The following is a 23,268-nucleotide window of genomic DNA, read 5'->3' as shown; positions in this document are numbered from 1 at the left end:
TGAAATATTTTACCGGTACAGAATTAAATGGACGCAATCTGTAGGCTCTTCAAATTCAAATTTTATTTTGCCATCATGGTACATCATGGCGGGGACCCATAGTAAAAGCTGCCGTTTGACAGCTTGACGCCCCCACGGGCCCCCACTTTGACAGCAATGTAGTGGTTTAGTTTCACACACACGCAAAAAAAAAAGAAAATACAGTAAATACAGGTAACAAAAAAAAATACATATAGGAGAGCTGTTATCAGGTTACAGTAGTCAGCATAAAATCAACAGCATTCTCCTGGCTTGAAAGAAAACTTACAATGATGGTGAGAGAAAGAAGAATTAGGTAAACAAATCACAGGAAAAAAAGAAAGGTTAGGTGTAGTGTAAAAAATACTTTGTGGCGTGTTGTATTTTGGAGATCAATATCGTTTTGTGCGAGTTTGTTAAGAAGTCGTGGTAGTTTATTTTCTAATGTTTGATTACCATAGAAAGTTCTGCATGTTTTTACGTTCCATTGCGCTATATTTCTTGTGCTGTACATTGCATCTCGTTTTTCTAAACCAGCTAATTTGAATAGAAAAGATATATTGTTCAACACCTCGTTTTTCACACACTTGCTCAAACGATAGTCATAAAGCTTAGTAATTGGAAGTAAGTTATACTTTAAGAAAAGTGCGGCCGTATGGTAGGTACAGTATGGTAGGACAGTCGTAGTCGTTAGGTCCTTGGCATCGCTTGTTTTAGGACACTTAATTTGCGCAGGTAAAAAAAAAGCAATGCTGTGGTACGGGAGTTTGCACTGTACCTGTAAAATCCAATGCAGCTGCATAATTCATGCAGCCTTTTTCATGTAAGGTGGCCACTTTAACAAAGCATGGGATAATTTCGGCACCTTCATACCTTCACCGAAAACATTAAGTGAATGCAAACTTCAGTGTGAAAAATACTCTCATGAAAAGGCAAAAAAAAAACATCTGCGAACAGAGCATACGTTGGCAAAATGCGCGTGTCTCATCGACTGAGGAAGTTGTTCTTATATAGTGTGAAGAGCAAATGATAAACGTAAATGAATAAATTTCACATACTTAGGAGTTGTAATAATGCAGTTTATTTATGTTGGAAATTATTAAAGCTACTGTCAAAAAATAGGAGACAAGCGAACTATGGTGAATTTGACATATATGTACAATATTTACAAATTCCTTCACGGGAGGCTGACGTCAGCACATGTTTTGCTTGCATGTCCATTGACTTTTTTTTCTTCCAGTTGTCGCAGGTGTATTCGCAGCCTAGTTCGAGCATAGGCCGAGTATAACAACTTTTGAATGATTTCGTTGTGAACCTGGCATGTTTAAACATTAAACTGCACAATTTCTCTTAGGTGTGTTATAACAGCCTGCAAAGGAAATTTCATAGTTACAAGGCTTTCCGCCCATTCTGTGATGCCTTTAAAATGCTCCTCGCACGATTTCAGCACTTTCATCACTTCAGCACTGGGGTAATGCAGGTTGTCGCCATTCTCGATGTACTCCTTCAGCCTTGTGAGATATGCATTTTCAGCGTCACTAGAACCAAGCAGAGCAGCTTTGCACTGCTCGCAATTATTTATGGCTTTCAGGACACCTTTAACGAGGAATCCGGCAATATGGAACAGGATGCTGCATTCAGTCGACGTTAGTGCTTCAATGAAAAGAATCTCCGAGTCATCGATTTCCTGTGTCTCGGCTTCGGCGAGTTCACGTTTTCCGTTTGACAGAAGGTCAACCAGATACTCGGAATCGTCAACAGTGTAGCTGGTGGTAGTCGGCATGTGCAAAAATTGGCTTATGCACACAAGTTTCAGAGCGCATTTCATATCATAGGCGTCTGGAACAGGCTTCCTGCGACGAACCACAGAGAAAAGATTCTCAAGGCAATCTTGTAGCAGTCCGCTGGTGGTGCTGGTGAGGAAGAAGCCGTACCCCTCGTGGGGAAGCGAGGAGTGGGCTCAAATATGGCTGCCCTCCTCCGCGGCGGCGGCACTGACCCTTTCAAAGGATGTCCCCACCCTGCATGGAGCGGCGGAGAGGGCGAGCGCATCGAGGCACCCTACCGCCTGGCTCTTGTGGATCGTCTGCTACTCGTCGCGGTTGCATTTGGCTTTTTTCTAACCGCAATATTGGCTCACAGCGTTACTTCTTTTTCTGTTGACTGTCACAAGACGCTAGGGCTGAAGGAGATATTTACTATTTGGCAATGAAACGTTAAAAGTAAGAGACAGCAGCTACTTTATTTTCTTGTTTCCGTCGGCTCTAGCACAATGCAGTTCGCAACAGACCCAGTGCTTTATAGTAAAAATGAAGAAAAGAAACTTATAGGCAGCTTAAAACTGGCAAGGAAGAGGCATAAATTTTCAGTCCTTTTGTGCCGTCGTGTCACAAATCGTTTAGAAATGCGAGGTCCACTATATCTGCTGGTTAAAGGGCCACTGCCCAGGGTCCGGACATTTTTGAAAAACAAGCCCACTGCATAGATGAGGCATCGAAGATAACCTCTGCAAAATACTAGAGCCATGCGCGCCCCGAAAAGCTGCGAAAATTCAGATCAAAGCCCGCTCGTTCTTTCCTTCAACAAAAACGGGCCCGGCCCACTACTCTGAACCCCGTTGACGTCATGGGGGGTTACTTTCGCTGAAGGCACTCCATTGGTGCATCGTTCTGACTGACGGGAGAAGATTGGGCGTAGCCTTGGCGTCGCGTCGTCTGCACAACGCTTTCCGCGGCGCCAACGTTTCTAGATAAAGACAGTTGGAAAACTCTCTCCGGGTATGCGGCCCCTTTCTGTCGCCGATTTCATCTCAAAGAGATGCGAGCGCCATCTCTTGGGTGGTGGGAGTACCGCGTTTGTTTTCCATGGCCTCCGTGACCAGCTCAAGCATCTAACACCGCGCTTAATCTCAGAGGCCACGATTTCTCTTCACCGCCGCGGCGCCCATTGACTGCGCTTGGTCACTGTTTGCTGCGCGAATGATTAACGTTAGTTCGCGCCTCGCATCGTCTGTGCCGGGGGCGGCTGCTTCTAGCCGCGCTCATCTACGAATTGCGAAGTCCGCGTGCGCTCCACGCCTGGGGTACGTGAGGGCAGGATGCTCGAGTACAGGATATTCTAGTTCACTGTAGCTCGAGGTTGAGCTTTTGGCTGTAGATATCGGAAAAAACTGGAAGCCCTTCTTTCCGCGGTTTAAAGAAACATGACGTACCGCTTGCCTCTTCGTAGTTTATGTTGATAATATTCCTCGGGCGGGTAATATTCCTTAAATACGTTTTTTTTTTTTTTTAACGGACGCGAGCCATCTCCTTCCGACGCTCCTCAAGCTGGCAGTAGCAGACGACGCGCTCATCCTAAAGCGACCGCAGCGCCACCGCCTAGACGGCGATCGCGTGGGGCCGCTCTGCTCCCTGGCTCGCCGGCGCAGTTTCCCAACTGTCTTTATCTAGAAACGTTGGCGGCGCCTTCTGTTCTGGCTCATGCCTACAAACCCGCATGAAGGAACAAAAAAAAAAAAAAAAACTGCGGAGGGAGCGTGCGGCGACAGCCTTGATCTAGGGGTGTGCGAATATTCGAAATTTTCGAATATAATTCGAATATTACATTTTTAGTATTCGTATTCGATTCGAAATCCAAGTAGTCGTGTTGTCTCGAATATTCGACCCGACGCGAATATTCGTATCTAGCCGAATATTCATTGCGAGCACCGGCGTTAATTTCAGTCCGCAAGCCTTATCGACAGAGACATAACAACAAGGCGGCGCACAGCAACGTTACTAGTAACGTTGGCGCCCAGAGCAATGCGCATTCCTTCCTCCAAGATACTCCAAGGGCCATGCCGTAGCTGTCTGCGCTGGTGAGCTTCTTTCTGGCTATACCTGCGAAGCTGGTATAGTCAGAGCTGTGCACGTACCTCGCAATACGTGCGAGTTCAGTGCCAAGTGAGAGGCCATTTTCTGTGGCTTGAGGTGTCATTTCACCTAGAAGGGACTGCTTCTGCCTGATCATGTGGAGCAGCGGGTTTTCCTTCACGACAACATTCTATGTTCATCTCAGCAACGCGCGTTCGTGCTGATGGCAAGCTAGCCTTAATCAATGCTGTGTACCAGCCATCTTCTCTGATATTTCCACTCTTCTAAGAATAATGTTCGAGACTGATACTCTTTGTGCAGCTACACACACCTTATGTGCTCATTTAATCATCGATAGTTGAACTGTGATGTTCTTGGGTGCTCAAATAAATGTATTCTAGTCGTTAAATGCGTCTGTCCTTGATTATTCGATTCGATATTCGGAGCCAAGTATTCGTATTCGATTCGTATTCGAAGAATTTGATATTCGCACACCCCTACCTTGAACCCTTGCCATAAAAAGTAAAAAATAGTAAAACTGAGGGAGTTGGTTCGCCCCCCCCCCCCCCGCCGTGATCACCTCACGAGACGCTCTGCGTACGCGCTCCCTTCTCAGATTTTTTTCTTCTATGCAAGCCCCCCAAAACAAGGTTTTAATTACTAGTGCAGCAGAGCCTTTCCCTCGCTCGCCCACTTGACCGCTCCGCACACACACCGCTTATCTTTCGTGCATCTTGCGTACGCCTTGACTCCAATGAATGACATATGCTTTGGAGCGGAGAAAAGACACAAACACAGAACACAAACACGCATGGAGAAAAGCAAACGGGCGGTTGCCGGGTCCGCGCTTCGCCGTGTGTTTCGAACACAACCGACTTCCGCCCCTCCGCTCGTGAAACGGTGGGGAGGCCTAAAAGAAAATGAAAAGGTGGCTCGTTAACTGGGAATGACAAACAGATGTATGAAAGGATGCGCTCGCTAACAAGTCTAGGTGGTCGAGCCGATCGCGCCTCTCGATCGTTCAGTGTGCGGAGAAAATGCAAAAACCAAGAAAAGAATTCTATTGAAGGCGGGGCCATGACGTCGCCCTTTGACGCACTCCACAGACACCACGCCTCCGGCTTACACCGGAGAACGAAGGGGTGATTTTGCCTTGCCGAGCCTACTCGACGAGGAGCGGGAGAGAAAAATTTCGAGGAGGGAATGGAAGGAGAGGAGGCTCGCTCAAAGTGAGGTAGAGAGTGTTTGGGACCATGGGGTGGGCAGGGGCCCTTTAACAAGTATAGGTACCGCACTGTGCCTTGTGTGTGATTGCAACTTCGAGGAGCAGTTCATCGAACGGAACTACACATTTGTCACGGCCGCCGCGCCGCTGCGGAAAGTGCTGACGCACTGTCAAGCCCATGGTCAAGCGCTATAGCTGCTAAGAACGGCGGCCGTTCACTTCGCCACGGTCAGCGGGCACACTTCGTTTAATCGAAACGCCGTTGAGAGCGCTGCAATTTGGTAGCGCACGAACGCAGTCACGTGGTATTTTTTCATATTTCGTGGGCTTTCTTTAGATGCCGGAATAAAGGACCCCGTAGGAGATACGATGCTACAATAAACTGGATCGGTTGTTTATAAACCTGCTCTACAACCTAACGTAACAGTCTTAGCACTAAAATGAATATTTGAAAATTTGCATAATTAATCTTTATAATTAACTAATTAAGCACAATAAAAATATTCTGAGGAGCGCTGCGTGATGGCGAACAATGTATCGTTGGTTTCAGCGGGCTGCGGTTTACTGCTTTTTTTAAATCTTTGGTTCAAGTTACGTGAAACACCCTGTATATGCGCGGACATAGGGCGCGTCCCGCAATAGCAGACAACACCAATGAAACGTTTCTGTTCTTCACAATGCGGAAACGAAAGCTTCGATAGTGAAGCTGCACCCACATTCAGCCTCCGCGCACAAAATTCCTTCATGACAAAAAAAGTAGTCCGCTAGTTAAACATTTCTTGTTACCTAAACAAGAAGCTTATCACAAGCAAAAAGAATATCAGCTCTAGGATATTGATACGTGGATTGTTTGATATAATTAAACATTAAAAAGCTGATTTCGTTTGCTTTTTCGATTGGCCAGCGGAGTAATACAGAATGCCTGGACCGCGGCCCAGTGTTAGCAACGGCTGTTTAAGTTGTATCCTACGATAATAATATTTTAAGTGACAACTCTCTTGCATGAATATTTGCTGTAAAAAGTGTGTCTGTTAAGCGCAAATATTTCCCGCGGTTTGCTATATATTTGGCGGTATGAAGAGAATGCCCTCTCTCACCGTGTACAAGTTCGGTGGTCATTTAGGCCTATCTGTTTTTCTGCTAATTTACTGCGATGTGCAGTCACCGTATTTCATTACAGGACGTACTGATTGCAAAACAACGCTTCCTTGCAACATATAATTTGCGAAAATTTGTATTTCTGCATTCGTAGTCATGTCATAGAGCTAACCTATAGCTAAGCCAGATAAGGTACCGTCTTTGTCAAAAGCAACCAGGCTGCATGGTTTGCTTCTAGCTTGTATAGTGGAGCCCTTGTGGCTTTCCTAAATATCGAAAGGTGTTGGAAGGTAAGAAGACCTCCAGTTCTTACCCTTAACGACCATTTCGGCTTCAGGGAAGCTGTAAGGGCTCCACTGTACGAGCTAGAAGCAAACCATGCAGCCTGGTTACTTTTGACAAAGACTAGCTATACCTGTCTTCCCGGCATTCCCGTGATGGATGAAGTGCCGTTTTAAGAAACTCGCATAGACGGTGGTGCCAGCTTTCGCTCTTGTCAATATTTAGAAACTCCGGGGTATAGGGTTGCGTTAGGGTGCCTGGATGCGTGGATGTCCGTGCCTTAAAGGTCCGTGCCATCGAGGTACCCTATCCTCCTGTAGGGGACCCTTTTCAGGGACACTGCTAGAAATGACTTCGTTTTTTATGTTTGTTTTTAATATTACTGCTGGAACACACGTACTGCGACCGCTCGTTACAAAAGGTCAAGCCGCAAGGTCATCAGCATCATAATCATTATCAATTACGTGTGTTCTCTCGCTGAAAAGATGTCAGATGTTTAGGAAAAAAAAATGCCCAGGCTTAGCTTGGTTAAGCCAAGAATGCGTTGCATATTGCGCGGTCTTTTTGCGCGAGGTATTGCTTGGCGGCACTCGATTTTCTCAGCAGCTTTTCCTCCGTGACGTATGGATGGATGGATGGATGGATGGATAGGAGCGCCCCCTTTGAAACGGGGCGGTGGCAACCGCCACCATGCTCAGCCGTTGTTTGTTTTTTTTTTCTTTTTTCTTTTTCTTTTTTCTTTTTTTAAGTGGTTCGGTGACGTCACGTCACCAAACGACGTGACGTCACGTCACGTGGTTTGGCGGCTGCCCGGCCGCGCCCAAGGGCTGAACTGAGTGATTGCAGTATGCTACGCATAAAAAAAAGGTAAATGTGTTGCTTCGTATAGAACCAACCACCTCCCACAGCCGAAGCGGACCCTCTTCCTTTAAAAGTGGAGATGGAGATTATCTTCTCTCCACTTTGCCACCTACCTCAGGTACCTCAGGTGCTGCCTTGTCGGTTGCCACCTGAGGAAGGTGGCGCTGTGGATGCCTACGACGAAACTGAGGAACGAGCTATAAGAGCTAACACTGTAGAAAAAGAAAGCTGCAAATTGGAGAGTTTTAATGAAATTTCGCTATATATTAGTCCATTGTGCTTTCTAAACTAGGCAGAACGCATCGCGGAGAAACCTTATACGCTCTTCCGCACTGATACCTAAGAGTTCCTTGTTGCGGTCAAGTGAATTTAATTCATTATAAAGCAAAATAAGTGGTTGTGCGCATCATTCTGTCGGAATCCACTATAAAACACATTAAACGGGAGTGATTAGTTTCTTAAGCATATGTACAATTGTGGAAGAATTATTTCTTTTTGGATAAGCAGGCATTATGTGTGTTACCAAGTTTATTGTAAGTTTGTCTTCTTTTTGGATACATGGAAACCTTTGCAAGTTTTATTCAAAGCAAGCAACTTTTCCCTACCGCGCTCATTATTAGCTCGCCAACGATGGATTCGACTTCCGTAGCACTAGATTGCGCTGGGAATCCTACTGGGATAGTCTGGAACGCAGTGGGCTGGAATTTCGAGGAGGGTTGGACAGAAGTACACTGAAGAAGGATGGATGGCTGGGCGAGTTGGTAACAGTAGTTCATTGTGGGTGGTACAGTGCGAAAGGGACGAAATACAAAGCGGAAGAGACATATTCTACTTTCAGTAGGGTAAGAGTGTGGGTTAGTTGGTGATCCATAACGTATAACTAACAGCACAAAAAAGCAAGGCACACGACGAAGAACGGGGACACACAAAAGCTCGTGTGTCCCCGTTCTTCGTCGTGTGTCTTGATTTTTGCGCTGTTAGTTATGTTACAGCGCTTGTGTGTCCCCGTTCTTCGTCGTGTGTCCTGCTTTTTTTTGCGCTGTTAGTTATATGATATTCTACTTTGTCTTTCGTCTGTTTCGGCTGTACCACCCACAATGAACTAACCAGAAGCGATTAGCCTCTTGAAAAGAAATTGAAAGACACAGGTGTTGCGCTTTTGGCACACCGCACAGGTGAACGTAGATTGCACAAAACTCACTCAGACTCAGACACTTGACTCAGATTGCGCGCAGATAGCACGAAAGTTACTCCGATGTGACTACGTCGTGTACACCCTTGATTGGAATAACGCAACAGTTTCATTTCAGTCGCATTCCTCTCATGCTTCGTTATCGGCTCGATTGTCACCGAGCCATATCTAAATTAAACCGGCCGTGGCAAATAATGACCGGGAAAACCATTCGATAAGATTCATTATTGCGTACCCGCCGACGATGGGGCCTCTCATGCCAGACACGTGGCCTTTATTATTGACCATTGTCGATCATTCGGTAGAGTGGGATTGGTATATGACGCTGATAGTAAGCAGCCAGCAGCAGTGCAGTAGCCACGTGAGTGGTGACGTCACTGAGACGGCACCACCTTTGCCGTAGGAGGCGCCGGAAGCCAAGTAGTAGACGCCTCCCTGATCGCATTCGGAGTGCTTGACCTTACAGTTGATGGGCCGGAGCCCTCGGTCCAGGCAGAGCCGAATCTCGGCCAGGACAGGCGCTGAGTATTTCTGTCACAGGGAAGATGTGCACATACTATAGAGGCGATGCACCTGCATATTGTCACCTAGTGGTGATGCTCAGTGCCGCTTTGAGCAAAGTTATAATCTGAATATCGGTAAAGCGCTTACTTTACTGTCGCGGCACACAAAATTGGCCGCCTCTTTGATGTCGTGGTGGAGAGCGTCTTTGATCTCTTGTAGCTGAAAGGAAACGAAGGGATAAGAATTTAGGGCTGCTTATAACCTCCTGCTGCAATCTCACCGTGTATGTCCTCTCAGAGGTCGGCACTACTCCGCTGCTTCGAAGGTATCTGAAACATGCATTAAATATAGACGTTGAGATTTGATTCTTCACGAATCAGTTTAGAGACGCTTCTTTTATGGCTGCCGGCTATAGTTTTTTTTTTTTGTTACGATTGCTCGTGAGGCACAAAATGTTGAAATGCTATACTCGGAATAGCTATGTTAGGCAATGCTGCAGAGTCTAGGCAGGAAAGGGAATGAGACGGGCTTTTGTCCTCATGCCGTGGGCTGCTCAGTATTAGCGACCCTGTACTTTCTTCACAACCTCACCCCTAGTCCCAACAACGAACCCCCCCCCCCCCCCCCCCCCCAAGGTACGGGGACAAAGGCCCGTCTCTCTCCCTTCCTGCTAGTCTCGGCTGCATTTCCAAAAAAGTTGTCCCCAAGTATGGAAGCAGCATTCTGAAAAATTTGCAGCCGGTAGAGTGAAATACAAACACTTCCGTATTTATCTGTCCGGATTTTTAAAAGGTCTTGTGCGCAAAGCCCTGGCCCTCCCCTCCTGCGCTAGCTGGTTTCGTTGGCGGGTCAAATGACTGCGGTTGTATTGTGTGTAGTCTTCGTGGGTTGTTGTTGAAAGTGTTTAGCTTGCGGAGGGGTGGTTCGTCCCCTTTGTCTTAGATGCTGAAGTATATATGTCTGTGTAGGCTGGTCCCTGAAATCCGTATCGGGTGCCCGGAGGAGAAACGCTCGGGCTAAGGCGTGTGGTTGCTAGACACGGGTGTAGCTGTCTCGCAGGATTTTGTCATAGGATACAACTTAAGAAAGAACAGCAGTTGCTAACACTGGGCCGTGATCCGCGATATCATGTAATTACTCCGCTGGCCAATCGGAACAGTAAATGAAATCAGCTTTTTAATATTTGACTACATCAAACAATCCACGTATCAAAATGATAAGAGCTCATATTTTTTTGTTGTTGTTGTAACAAGCTTCTTCTTTAGGTAACAAGAAACGGCTAAACAACGGACTACTTTTCGTCGTGGAGGAATTCTGTGCGCGGAGGCTGAATATAGGCCGAGCTTCACTGCAGACTTATAAGTTATATCCGACTATAGCGGGGCTGTCCTGCCGCTGAGATACGCTGTCTGCGAATCTGTAAGAATGCACTGAGATGTAGTGTGTGTTGGAGCTGGGGCAATGGCGACTTGTTCCGCAGTCAGTGCGTGGATCGTGCTGTGCTAAAACTCTCCGGTATTGAAAACTGGAATTGGGGAAAAGAAGCGGCGCAGTAACTGGCACACTTTTCGAGGGACACCGGGACCTCGCACTCTGAGAAGGGGTGAAAGAAGGAGGAGAGATAAAGGCGCCGTAGTGGGGGGCTCCGGTATAATGACGTTCTGTTCGGGCAATTAGCCTCTTTTCAGAGAATTTTCAGTCTAAATTTGGTTAAGGAAATTTAACGCGAAGTCCAGAGATTTCAACGACCGATATTCTCGTTTTTTTTTCAAATTAACGAAGTTTTCAGGTAAAAGAGCGTGAATTTAGGAATTTTGATCCTAATTGAGGGACTTTTCAGGTAAGGCATGAGCGATCACTGCTCCGGAATATTTTTTAGCACCTGTGGATCTTAAACGAGCGCTGGCAAGTGGCTGTTTTTCTCTCTCTTTATTATTAACGTTTCCTTCTTAAAGTTTTTCATCGTGATCATCTTTTATTCTCATCGTAATATTCAGAAAATACAAAGAGATTTTCAGGACCAATAGCCAAAGGCTAGTGAGAGGTCCGAGAACAAACGTGGAATCCAGGCGACAAGTAGAAAAGGGGAAATGCCCTAGGCCCGTGTATTGTGCGATGTCACGCTATAAGCAACCCCAGGCGGTCGAAATTTCCGGAGTCCTCCACTACGGCATCCCCCATATCCTGAGTCGCTTTGGGGCGTTTAACCCCATAAAAGCATAACTAGAAAGGGCAGAAGACATGGCAATGAGCAAAAATCGAAGAAATAATTTGGTGTGTCCTTTGCAACATCAAACTGAAGCGGTCACCGCTAATGCCGACCGCGTACAGTCCGCGTCACCCTTGTGTGGAGCGGTTGGGCGGCGCATTTTCTCGCATAAAAACCGTCACCTTGTCGCAGCTTGTACGATTTAGAGACAGTGCTTGCGTGCAAGTAGAGCCCAGTAGACTGACAAGCAAGGCGGTCATGGGCGCTTTGCCAGGAAACCATGGGCTGCTTTCTTATTTTAGCTTTTATTGCGCGGAGCACACTGCTACAGCGTTCTACACACGAGGGTGACGCAGGCGTCGCCACTAACGCGTGCACAGATCGCCCAGACGGTGCGCGCACTCCTCGGGACCAGTCGGCGTGTGTTTCTCCCTCTGCCCTTGGGCGTCTCTAGAATTCCATTAACGCTGTTTGTTTTCTTTGGATGGGAAATTAACGAACCCTCTGTTGTTGTTGGCAAAGGGAAGTGCACCGAGGCGGACATTTCTTGGTCTAGGCATTGCATAGCTGGGATTAAGAGAACTTCTTGTTGGGGCTAGGTGGTAGCTGATCATTGTCATTTAAAGGTTACGCACGCACGCACGCACGCACGCACGCACGCACGCACGCACGCACGCACGCGCGCACACACACACACACACACACACACACACACACACACACACACACACACACACACACACACACACACACACACACACACACACACACACACACACACACACACACACACACACACACACACACACACACACACACACACACACACACACACACACACACACACACACACACACACACACACACACACACACACACACACACACACACACACACACACACACACACACACACACACACACACACACACACACACACACACACACACACACACACACACACACACACACACACACACACACACACACACACACACACACACACACACACACACACACACACACACACACACACACACACACACACACACACACACACACACACACACACACACACACACACACACACACACACACACACACACACACACACACACACACACACACACACACACACACACACACACACACACACACACACACACACACACACACACACACACACACACACACACACACACACACACACACACACACACACACACACACGCACGCACGCACGCGCAAAGTTTCTGGTGCCTTTAAATTACATTGAGCATAGCTGGAATTTCGTGGTGCAGTGACGAGGACGCGCAAGCTCAAAACATTGCATGTTTGCTGATTTGGCTACACAGCTTAGGTGGCCTTCCAGTGCAGTTGATCTTTTACGGGGCATGATTTACCATGCTGCTCTGCTCGCACGAGGCGGTTTTTGCGCGCGACTCACTCCGTGATGTTGTGCTGCAGGTAGATGTTGAGCGTCGTGTTGAAGAAGTTGTAAAGTCCTTTCAGCTTGGGCACCACGGTAGCACACGTGCCGTGCTTAAGCCATTCGTGCTTCCTGGTCGAGAGAGAAAAAATGACTCCGATTAGATGCGAGACAAATTTTCCTTCAGTTTAGTTTATGGGGTTTAACGTCCCAAAGCGACTAAGGCTATGAGAGACGCCGTAGTGGAGGTCTCCGGAAATTTCGACCACCTGGGGTTCTTTAACGTGCACTGACATCGCACAGTACACGGGCCTCTAGAATTTCTCCTCCATAGAAATTCCAGCCGCCGCGGCCGGGATCGATCCCGCGTCTTTCGGGTCAGCAGCCGAGCACCATAACCGCTGAGCCACCGCGGCGGCCAAATTTTCCTTCAACCTACCCCCCCCCCCCCCCCCCCCCCCCGGATATTTCGTTGCTGTGCGCACAACTGATTTGCTGGATGCCTCAGTATTTTTTTCTCACATTCCGTCGATGTGTCTGCGAACGTGGCCTGCCACCGTACAAGAAAATCGGCCAAACAACTGGGCCGCCAAGACTTTCTGATCCAACTTGGAGGACGCGTAGTAAGCATTTCACGGGGCCTCTTACCGGCATGCGTAAGTTCTGCTTCGTCCCTCTCACACGGCAGTTTCAGGGCCCATTGAGTCAATGGCTATCGAAAGTTTTGATGCCACCCAATTCCAACGCTGGCACGCGGAAAATTTCAGTAGCCATTGAGTTGTGAGAGAAGTTGCATTTTACAGTAATTGCTATTTTTAATTGAAAATATGTTCTCAAAAGTATTTAAATAATTCACAATTGAACACATTTCGCAGACAGCGGCGGTGCGGCCACGATGGGCAACAATACGCCCTTAATTTTAAAATCAGTGGCCGGCGGTTGTCCCCGCTACTGCCGCTGCAGCTCTTTCGAGGCCCTGTATGGTCTCGGTTGCCGCACAGCGTGCCAAGAGGCGGATGCCAGCTAAGCGCAGGGGCACGGCGCACAACAAAAACAGCGTTGGTTTACACCTGACAGTATTGAACTGGTTAACGATGTCTGACTTTATTAAACCAGAACGGTTTTTTTGCTTCTTTTACGTTTTTATCTTTTTTTTTAACGTTTAGCGAGTGCGAGCCTGCCCTCCAGTGCCCTTGGGGTTCTAGTGGTCGTTTGTGAGCCTCCATTAACCCCGTCTTATTCAGTGGCAATGGAAAACTCCCATCTGGCATCGGCCGATCCCCATTGAGTGCGATGACCATCGACTCGATGATTGGTTGGTTTTGTGGGGTTTAACGTCCCAAAGCGACTAAGGCTATGAGAGACGCCGTAGTGGAGGGCTCCGGAAATTTCGACCACCTGGGGTTCTTTAACGTGCACTGACATCGCACAGTACACGGGCCTCTAGAATTTCTCCTCCAAAGAAATTCTAGCCGCCGCGGCCGGGATCGAACCCGCGTCTTTTGGGTCAGCAGCCGAGCACCATATAGGCCGACTCGATGAGCATTGAAACTGCCTGCTTGCCAGGGGCGTAAGATTTCGCGGGCTAGTTCGTTGAATGCTGCGGGACTCTGGAATGTGGGAAGACGTACAGTCTTTGTCAAAAGTAACCAGGCTGCATGGTTTACTTCTAGCTCGTACAGTGGAGCCCTTACAGCTTCCCTCAAGCTGAAATGGTTGTTAAAGGTAAGGACTGGGGGTCTTCTTACCTTCCAACATCTTTTGATCTTCAGGAAAGCCACGAGGGCTCCAGTATACAAGCTATAGAAGCAAACCACGCAGCCTGGTTGCTTTTGACAAAGACGGTACATGCACTGGAAGGAGAGACGTGTGTCTTCGTTCGAGTCCGTCTTCGCGCAGTGTGTAGCGCCTTCATGTTCGCTAGCCGTTTAAACGCTTTAAATAGGCTATGTTAAGAAGTCACGCGAATTAGCGAACTAGCGTAATTAATACATTAGCTCCTAATGATGGGTTTGTACTCACCAGAACTTGTTGTTTTCCTCGCTCACGGAAGGCCAGTAGAGGTCGAGTTGAGGCAACAGAGGCTGAAAATATTGTTACACACTCATTACAGGTGACCCTTGAGAAAAAAGTAAAGCGTGACGCAGCAAGAGCCTCTTTTTCTGACTCCGATGCATGCTCACCGTAAGAACTGTGGCGTTGTATTGGAGCGTGCGGTTGCAGAATTCGGGATCAGAGGTGTTCGAAGAGGGCCTGCGTTGGAAGGTCGGGAATTAACTCCATTATAGGCAGACGTGACGGATTCTTCTGTGTGACATGTCGGTGATCTTTTACACGCAAGAAAAAATTCTGCTTTGTGGTAGAGTTTTCTTTCTCGCACACTCCAGTATACACTTCTCATTTTCTGCTTGGTGCCTTAAAAGCTTGTACGATTATCTGTTTATTAGGTTACAAATTTCTGCCAGATTTTCTTTGCCACAAAGACAAAGAAACATACTGTGATTTGAAAATTGATTTCGCACATTAAAGGTGCACCGAAGAGGAATCTGAACTCGTATTTTTGCCTTGGGAACTCAATCTGCACATTCCGAGCATTCCTAGAAACTGCTACTTATTGCCCTGTGGCCGATTTCCCTAATTGAATCGATTTAACGTCCGGCTCCCGCCTTTATTTTTTTAATTCTCCCCGTACGGTGGGCGGAGTCGACCAACGCGTAGAGTGCCTTTCAGCCAGCTCCGTGGAGGCTTTGCTTTCGCTTTATTTTGTGTTTTAGGTTTCCGTGAATAAATAGTTTCATTCGCAGATAATATAGGCGCAAAAGAAGCCCGCAGAAATAAAAATACACGCGGACTATTTGCTTATACGGATTACTACGTATTACTCCGCCGATGGCAGAGCGGCAAGCAGCCATGGGACTGGGTGAAAGACACTCCACGCGTTGGTCGACTTCGCCCACCATACGGGGAGAATTAAAAAAAAAAGAAGTCGGGAGCCTGACGTTAATCCAATTTAATTAGGGAAATCGTCCACACAGGGCAATAAGTCGAAGTTTCTAAGAATGCTCGGAACGTGTAGATTGAGTTCCCGCGGCAAAAAGATGAGTTCAGATTCCTCTTCACTGCACCTTTAAGCCTGCTTGGTGCCTTAATGCATGTGCTCGTTTGTTAAAGTTAACCTCATTTTCTGTGTGAACAGGAAGCAAGAAACATCCACTGTACTTTATTTTGAACACTTTGGGATGGGCATAAGCATTCTTACCAGAGTCCGTGTATTGTCCAGAAGCTTCTCTCCTTTTCCTTGATGCACTGTGGAAATGAGCGGTAGCAGGATGGAAGGCAAGGTTAGATAAGGTGTCAGTAGAAGCCAACAAAGAGCGTCTGTTATCCCAGTGCTCTTGACCTCTCCACACAATCTAGCGGGTGTGTAACCGCTTTGTCTCAGTATCAGCTGACTGCCGCGTTATTTTTCTCGATAAAGCCTGAAACAATGCTTATGTGTGCTAAAAAAATCACAGGATGATTTGGAGTGTGTGACGCGTATGTTTGAGCGCTAGCTTTAGTGTGACAGTGAAGAAAGAATCCGGGTGCCGGCGTCCGCTTGTGCATATCGTTGTTGGACGGTGGGTATCAAAACAACCACCTCCCGCAACCGAGGCGGACGCCACAGCCAACCGTCGCCGCCCATCTTCTTTCCCCCTCGTTCTCCTTTCCTCTGAAAGTGAGGAGGGGGTTTTCCTCTTTTCACTTTTCCACCCATCGTCCTCCACCACCTCTTTCACTCAAAAGTGAGAGGGAAATTTCCCTTTCCATTTTGCCTCCTGCCAGTGGAGGCAGGTGGCGCTGCGCACGTCGACGACGGTGCGGAACTGAGGAACGAGCAATAAGCGCTATAGAACGCTCTAGGAAGGAGGGTAGTTACACTTAGCATTCTAATCCTATGTAGCAGGAAGCTGTAGGCGAGACTTGGGGAGGGGGATTGGCGTACCAGTGGCATTTGACGAAAATGCCGGGGTCGTCTACGTGGAAGCTCAGCCTCTAGAAGCGCCATCCACCACCAAATCATGTGCCTCAATCCTCGGACATGGCAGCATTCGCCTACTAGAAGGCCACGCAGGAGCGGAACGAATACGATTGATGCAGCATCAGTGTTCCCCCGGGACGGAGCAACCGTTGCCGCTGACGGGTTCAGACCGTACAAGCGGGTGGCCTGATCCAGTCCTTAGATCATCGTGTGAAACGCCGTCCACTCTCCGCATCCAATATCCCTTCGTCTCCCACACTCCCTCTTCAGAAAGCGGAAGTGAGGATCTCACTCTTTCCATTTTACCATAGAGTTTCCTACTATTACCTAGAGGGAAAGCTGGCAAGCCGTCTATGGGAGTTTGCATGGTGACCCCACGTGACCACCTCAGCCACCATGGGCGCTCAAAGCATCATGGGGCGGTGAGCTACTTGTTGCGAAACTGCAACTTTTGGCCAAAAAATAATAAAAAAAGTAAAGCTGTTTGATAACTACAAACGTCCTAACATTCATTATCTTGTCTAATGATTTCAACAAACGAGCAGAAAAGCATTTAAGTGCAAAGTTTGCCCAAAATAAGAGACGACTCGCTCTCCTATTGGCCAAGTGACGAACACTAAAAAAACTAATATTTCGTAATTAACAAGCGCACTTTTAAAAAGAAATATGTTTTCAGAAAAAATGTTGTTGTTTAGATTTAAGAGGTTTTTTAATGGCATTTCGGAAGAGTAAAACCTTTTATTGGCGTCGTGTGTCGTCGCGTTTTCACTACTATGGCTTTTGCACACTGCGCTCGCGCGAAAGTCGTCTGCGCACACACAAACAGCGTTTTCGGAATGAAACATCTCAGTAAAGCCACTCCGTGTTCCCGAAAAAATACAACTGTCCCGCAACAAGTAGCTCACCGCCCCATGATGCTTTGAGCGTCCATGGTGGCTGAAGTGCAGCACCGCCAGCTTTCCCTCTAGGTAATAGTAAGAAACTCTATGCATTTTGCCACCTGAGGCTTCAGACGGACGGTCACATTTTCCGACTGGGGGGTTTTAATGCGAACACATAAAAGTGACCGCGAAATAGAATTCAAGACACCAGCGGCCCTCCAGTCACCTGCCTAGTGACCCACCTCGACTAAAGCCAAGGGCCTTTAACCTCGACCCTCCAGCAGCGCCACCTACCTTCGCCGTACTGAAAAATTCTGTCGCGTTTGTGAAGCAGTAGAGTAAAAGGATAAAAGTAGCAATCGGACATAAATCCGATTGCTATCGCAGCTTTCTCGCATCAGGTTTCATGATCGTGCTTCTTCTGCATGCACTGCGTGAGGGCCAGGGCGGTAATTAAGGTCATATTGGTGTGTGCAAAAAAAAAAGTTGTTGGGTTTTAACGTACAGGTAAACCGAGTGGACGTCCGAAAGTATGTGTTCATTCTTCGTCTCTTCTTTCTGGCATTCCTGCATGTGCACGCAACCACGTTTCTCGCTGTTTATTTTCTCACCCTCTCTCCTCTCGGCGGCAGCTGACGCGACGCCCTCCTCCCATAGGCTACACCTGGCGCGGCACTCCTCCGAACTTATCCGGGCTTCCTCCCATTGGCTGCAGCTTGCGCGACGCTCATCCGAACTAGCCCGAGCTTACCCGAGTTACTCCGAGGCTCCACACATGATCCTTGGTTCAGTTTGAGCGTGTGAAGTAGTACTTTCGCACTGAAACAATTGCGGACAAGTGGTCTCTACTTACGCTGTCTAACCGAACTGACCTTTTCGTGGCCGGCGTTGCAAACACCCTGGCTCCACTGCTGACTGAACATGAAGTACGTGACGGTCGGCTCGTGCGGAGACCTTTTCGCATCAAGTCCACTGCAAGTGAAAAGGGGGCGCTCGCCAAACACTACACCACCGACAAAAAAATGTCATCGCCTGTGGAAGCACCCAGTAGATGACTTGTTAAAATGGTAAGACGGGCTAGTTGGCCTTGATTGGCAGTAGATTACTAGCTGCTCTAGTGGCTCTGGCGTTTGTCTGCTGAGGCCAGAGTTTCGGGATTTAATCCCTGCGGCCGCATCTCGACGGAGGTGAGATGCAAAAGAGGCCCGTGGGCTGTGCGGTGTCGGTGCACATTGAAGAACCCCAGGTGCTCGAAATTAATCTGGATCACCCCGCTACGATGTCCTTGATAGCCCGTTGGCAGGTTCGGGAAGAATGGGGTGGAGCGTATCTGGCAGGTTCTCTCGGATTATGAATGGCAGTTAACCAATATTCCTCAAGAGAAAAGTATACAACAGCCGTATGTTACCGGTACTCGCCTACGGGGCAGAAACGTGGAAGCTAACGAAACGGGTTCAGCTTAAGGACAACGCAGCGAGCTGTGGAAAGGACAATGATAGGGGTGACGTTAAGAGACAGGAAGACTACAAAGTGGGTGGGAGAAGAAACGCGAGTTAATGACATCCTAGTCGAAATCAAGAGGAAGAAATGGGCTTGCGTGGGGCATGTAATGTGAATGTAAGATAGCCGCTGGTCCTTAAGGGTAACGTAGTGGATTTCAAGAGAAGGCAAGTAGGATGCGGCAAACAGAAAGTTAGGCGGGCGGATGAGATTAAGAAGTCTGCGGGGATACAGTGGCCGCAACTGGTGAAGGACAGGGTTAATTGAAGAGACATGGGAGAGGCCCTTTCCCTGCGGTGGGCGTAGTCAGGCTTATGATGAGGATGATTCTCGCATTATGTTAGAGTAAAAAAATAACGGGCGTATAAATAACGTGCATCAAGCCGTATGAGGCAGCAGGAACCACGCATGTCATATGACACGCGCGCGACTATAGTGGCGAGTAAAAGATTGTTACAGTACATAGCGACTACGTGCATGGTTACATAAGTGCACGGACGTCGTAGAAGTACAGTGGTGAACAATATGAAAGGGAATAACCTTTTGCACGAAACTGTAAATATGGTGATTATTTCTCCAGTAAATTTGAGTATGGCTGTGGGATATTGTACGCCAAGGGAAAAAACTACTTACATAATTTTGAAGTGACCAATGAATGATTGCTCTAACCGCGTTCCCTCTCGCAGTGCTCACGACTGTACGTCTTTTGGCGATGGAGGCCGCGTGCAGGAGTGCCCGTGTGTTCCGATTTCTGCGCGCGTTATAGATTCCCAGGTGGGCTAATTAAATGTAACACTCCACTATGGCGCCTCCCATAGTTCACGGTGTTGTTTCATCTCGTAAACAAAATGAAATAATCTACGTACTTCTCTCAGGGTTTCGGATAGCACATACTTCGAGGTGAAACTAGGCTGCATCCCTTATAAAAAAAGTTTTAGACAGTCTATAGAGTGTCTATAGACTTATGTCTATAAAGTCTATAGAATGTCTATAACAAAAGTCTATAAGCAATACAAATGCCATAGACAGTCTATAGACAATCTATAGATTTATGGTCATACACTTTTAGTAGACTTTTGCCTATAGACGGTCTATAAACTGAATATACAAAAAAAACAATATCTATAGGAAGTCAGTAGAGTCAATAAGAAGTCTATAGACTGCCTATAGACCATTTTTATAAGGGATGGTGCAGCATTACATGGCAACAGCTGATGAGTTTAGCGCAGACTTGTATACTTTAGGAGGGCCATAAACCTCTCTACCTGCACAGCACGACAGAGGCAGTAACATTTAATTCACATTTATAGTGCACAATACGCTGCCGGGCTTCGGGGAAGTCGGTGTGATGTCGTCATAAGCTCCAGAAACAACTCTCAGCGCTTTTGTTCCTCTAGACCAATCGATCTGTCATTTCTGTTCTTTTAATGTCTTCCTTTTTCCGGCGCTTCAGCCGCTCGCTCAGCAGGTGTGTACGAATGCGCATATGCGGGAACACTTGTGCGTGGGTCCTGCGCTCGTGGTCGCGTGACAACACTCTGCGCTGTTCAGGCACCTGCACCGATGTAATGCGAATACTGCGCGCAGAAAGAAAGCCGTGTGGCTCGCCAGTAAAATGTCGATTTCGGGGCAAAGGAGGCGAAAGTATGCAGGGCAGCAACATTCACTGGTGAAAGGAAGTGCCGATGGTAGGGCTCTGTATAGACGGCTACAGGTAAAATCCAGAGAGGAGCTTCCGTCGACGCTTCCAAGCGAAACGTTTTAGTTTGTCGAGACTATCTAATAGGGATCGATACTTAAGGCCGAAATGATACTGGCGAGATTTTGGCAGCCACACGAGACACCTGACGATAGAACATGTTGTTACGCAATGTCGGCGCTTCCAGACACTAGCGAATGAGGTCTTCACAGAGGTTCGAGAGAGCCGCCGCGGTGGCTCAGTGGTTATGGTGCTCGACTGCTGACCCGAAAGACGCGGGTTCGATCCCGGCCGCGGCGGTTGAATTTCTTTGGAGGAGAAATTCTAGAGGCCCGTGTGCTGTGCGATGTCAGTGCACGTTAAGGAACCCCAGGTGGTCGAAATTTCCGGAGCCCTCCACTACGGCGCCTTTCATAGCCTTAGTCGCTTTGGGACGTTAAACCTCAATAAACCAACCAAATCACAGAGGTCCGAGACGGTGCGGGATTTGTTCAAAAGCCACCGCGTAGTCACTTTTGGAAAAAAAAGTAGAAATAAGGAAATGTGGATGAACAAGACCGAGAGGTTAATTTAGCTAGATAGGGAAGGAAATTTTTATAACTTTTCCAAACAAGACACGTTAGGAGTCGTATCCAGGTGACAGCTGTCATCAGGTTGGTATACCGAGAGCAAACTACTCTATGAATTATCTATCATGGTCTGCCCTGTCTCCGCATATACAGGTGACAGAAAATTGAGAATTACTTTCGCTTCCTGTCTTTCCTCTGAACTTAATTTCCGACCACATTGCATATAGAAAACCAGGTCAATTTATGGGGTCGTACAGAGTGACACCTTACAGAAACCCTGTACCGCTCTGAGTTGTCACACCCCTTTCTTAAAAGGGACTCGGCAGTGCGCTCAAGAAGATATCGCATGCAGCTTACCCCGCAGAAGCCAACAGCACAGCGGCCAACGCCAGACAGCGCATTATTGCGGAGCTCCGGTTGTGTTCGCCGACAGAGAGGGGGGCACTTGTGTTTTTGTGCCGTTCGCGGAGGGCGCTTTAAATGAGCGTCGTCGAGTCGGCTGGGAGGCCGCTGATCGCTATACGATTCGCTTGTGCGGGACAATCCCGTGACGTTCCGTCGTACTCTCACTGCCACCGTGTCGAAGCTCATTGATAAGAGCATTGATAAGATACGGGTCGAGAAACAGCGGTGTAAGCAGGTTGGACGTCCACATGTTGTCCCGCTGCCTGGCCGCCAGTGCACTCGGCATGATACTCCGTTTGAATGGTCTATAAATATATATATATAAAAAGAACCGACCTTTCTTTTTCGAATGCCAGAGAGAGAGATAGAGAGAGGGGTGGGTTGGGGTCATCGTGCTGCTTTCATGGTCTCCGAGGTTAGCGAAAGCCCGGTTTCGAGGTTTCGTCCGACTCCGCACGTATGATGCACGTTTGTGTCTTACGGAATTTTCATAAAACGCATCACTTTTGCAGCGTAAGTGTTTTTGGAAGTGAGAGAGTCAACGCTGTGCTCCCACGTAATGACGTTTTGAAGAACTGTGTGTGCAAATAGTCAGGCGCTCCGAGCAGCCAGCCAAGTTGGTTGCTTTATCTAGTTCAGCTTTCTTCGCCCATCAGCCACATAGCGCTGAAATTATTTGTAATTTTGATTTTTACACACATTCCGTCTTATTTATTTTTTATTTATTTTGGACATACTGCAGGCTGAGCGCCCAAGCAGGAGTGGTATGCATTTACATAAAATTAAAAAAAAAAGCATGAAAGCACAAGTTACAAAACACATCAACACATTGAGTAGAAGCGGTTATTACTGCACATAAAATATAAGCACAAAAAAAAAACAACTGACACAATCAACACCGACACCCAAGAACTGAAGGGAGGCAAGATTTCATAGTCATTACATACTTAATTCCAGCATATCTAAAGACTGGAGGGAAGAAGCAGGCAAACTATTCCAATTATTTATTATTTATTACTTAATTATTATTTATTGCATGCATTTAACTAATTATGTGCCTTAGACACGGTTGCATATTTCTGAAGGCACAGAGGCGTGCGGCAGAGTGCGGATAAAATTCGTAGAGAAAGAGCTGTGGGACCTGTTTTTGTGAACTCATGGTAACAGCCAGGCTTCAGAAATGCATTCGGATTAACGCTGAAAAACATCCTTTGCTCGGGTGCGTCAAGGACATTATCGCTAGGTCTGGACTTTCCAAAGCAGATGACGGTACATGTCGCGCTGCTTCCCTTCTGCCAACAATTAAGCCCCCCTGAAAGCAGGGATCGCACATCGTGCATGCAAGGAAGTCTGGGTGGAACCGGTTTCCACGCGACCCGGGAAAATATCCTGCGCGTCGTCCGAAATGCGCAGGATCCAGGTAAGACCTAGATGCTACTGCGAAAGATCCTTAAAGGGCAACTGCAGCACTTCTTTGAAAATTTCGCGAAATTCAAGGATTCAAATCTATATAGGCTATAGGTAA

The 23,268-nt window shown here is 47.4% G+C and overlaps 1 protein-coding gene and 1 pseudogene across 2 annotated transcripts in view; one reads left to right on the top strand and one right to left on the bottom strand.

The window, feature by feature from the left end:
• Positions 1-8,742: 8,742 nt before the first annotated feature.
• LOC149332800 (ribonuclease Oy-like) lies at positions 8,743-21,870 on the bottom strand (annotated as a pseudogene). The gene is made up of 9 exons (XR_016285262.1): positions 21,696-21,870; positions 18,443-18,542; positions 15,928-15,974; positions 14,852-14,921; positions 14,691-14,752; positions 12,687-12,800; positions 9,312-9,360; positions 9,179-9,250; positions 8,743-9,058 (listed from the first exon to the last, which is right to left on the bottom strand). The product of XR_016285262.1 is annotated as a ribonuclease Oy-like (transcript).
• The window catches only part of LOC149332799 (uncharacterized), a 30,044-nt gene continuing 23,459 nt past the window's right edge, over positions 16,684-23,268 (top strand). The window contains exons 1-2 of the mRNA XM_089558383.1: positions 16,684-16,937; positions 17,545-17,553. Of these exons, the coding sequence (XP_089414509.1) occupies positions 16,803-16,937; positions 17,545-17,553 (144 nt within the window). The 5' untranslated portion in view covers positions 16,684-16,802. The remainder of the gene's footprint in view (positions 16,938-17,544; positions 17,554-23,268) is intronic.

This window comes from Amblyomma mixtum, chromosome 8 (assembly GCF_055824585.1).
Source record: "Amblyomma mixtum isolate Tamu chromosome 8, ASM5582458v1, whole genome shotgun sequence".
Lineage (NCBI taxonomy): Eukaryota > Metazoa > Arthropoda > Arachnida > Ixodida > Ixodidae > Amblyomma > Amblyomma mixtum.
Note: the sequence above shows the minus strand (reverse complement) of the source record. Positions and strands in the feature narration are given on the sequence as shown.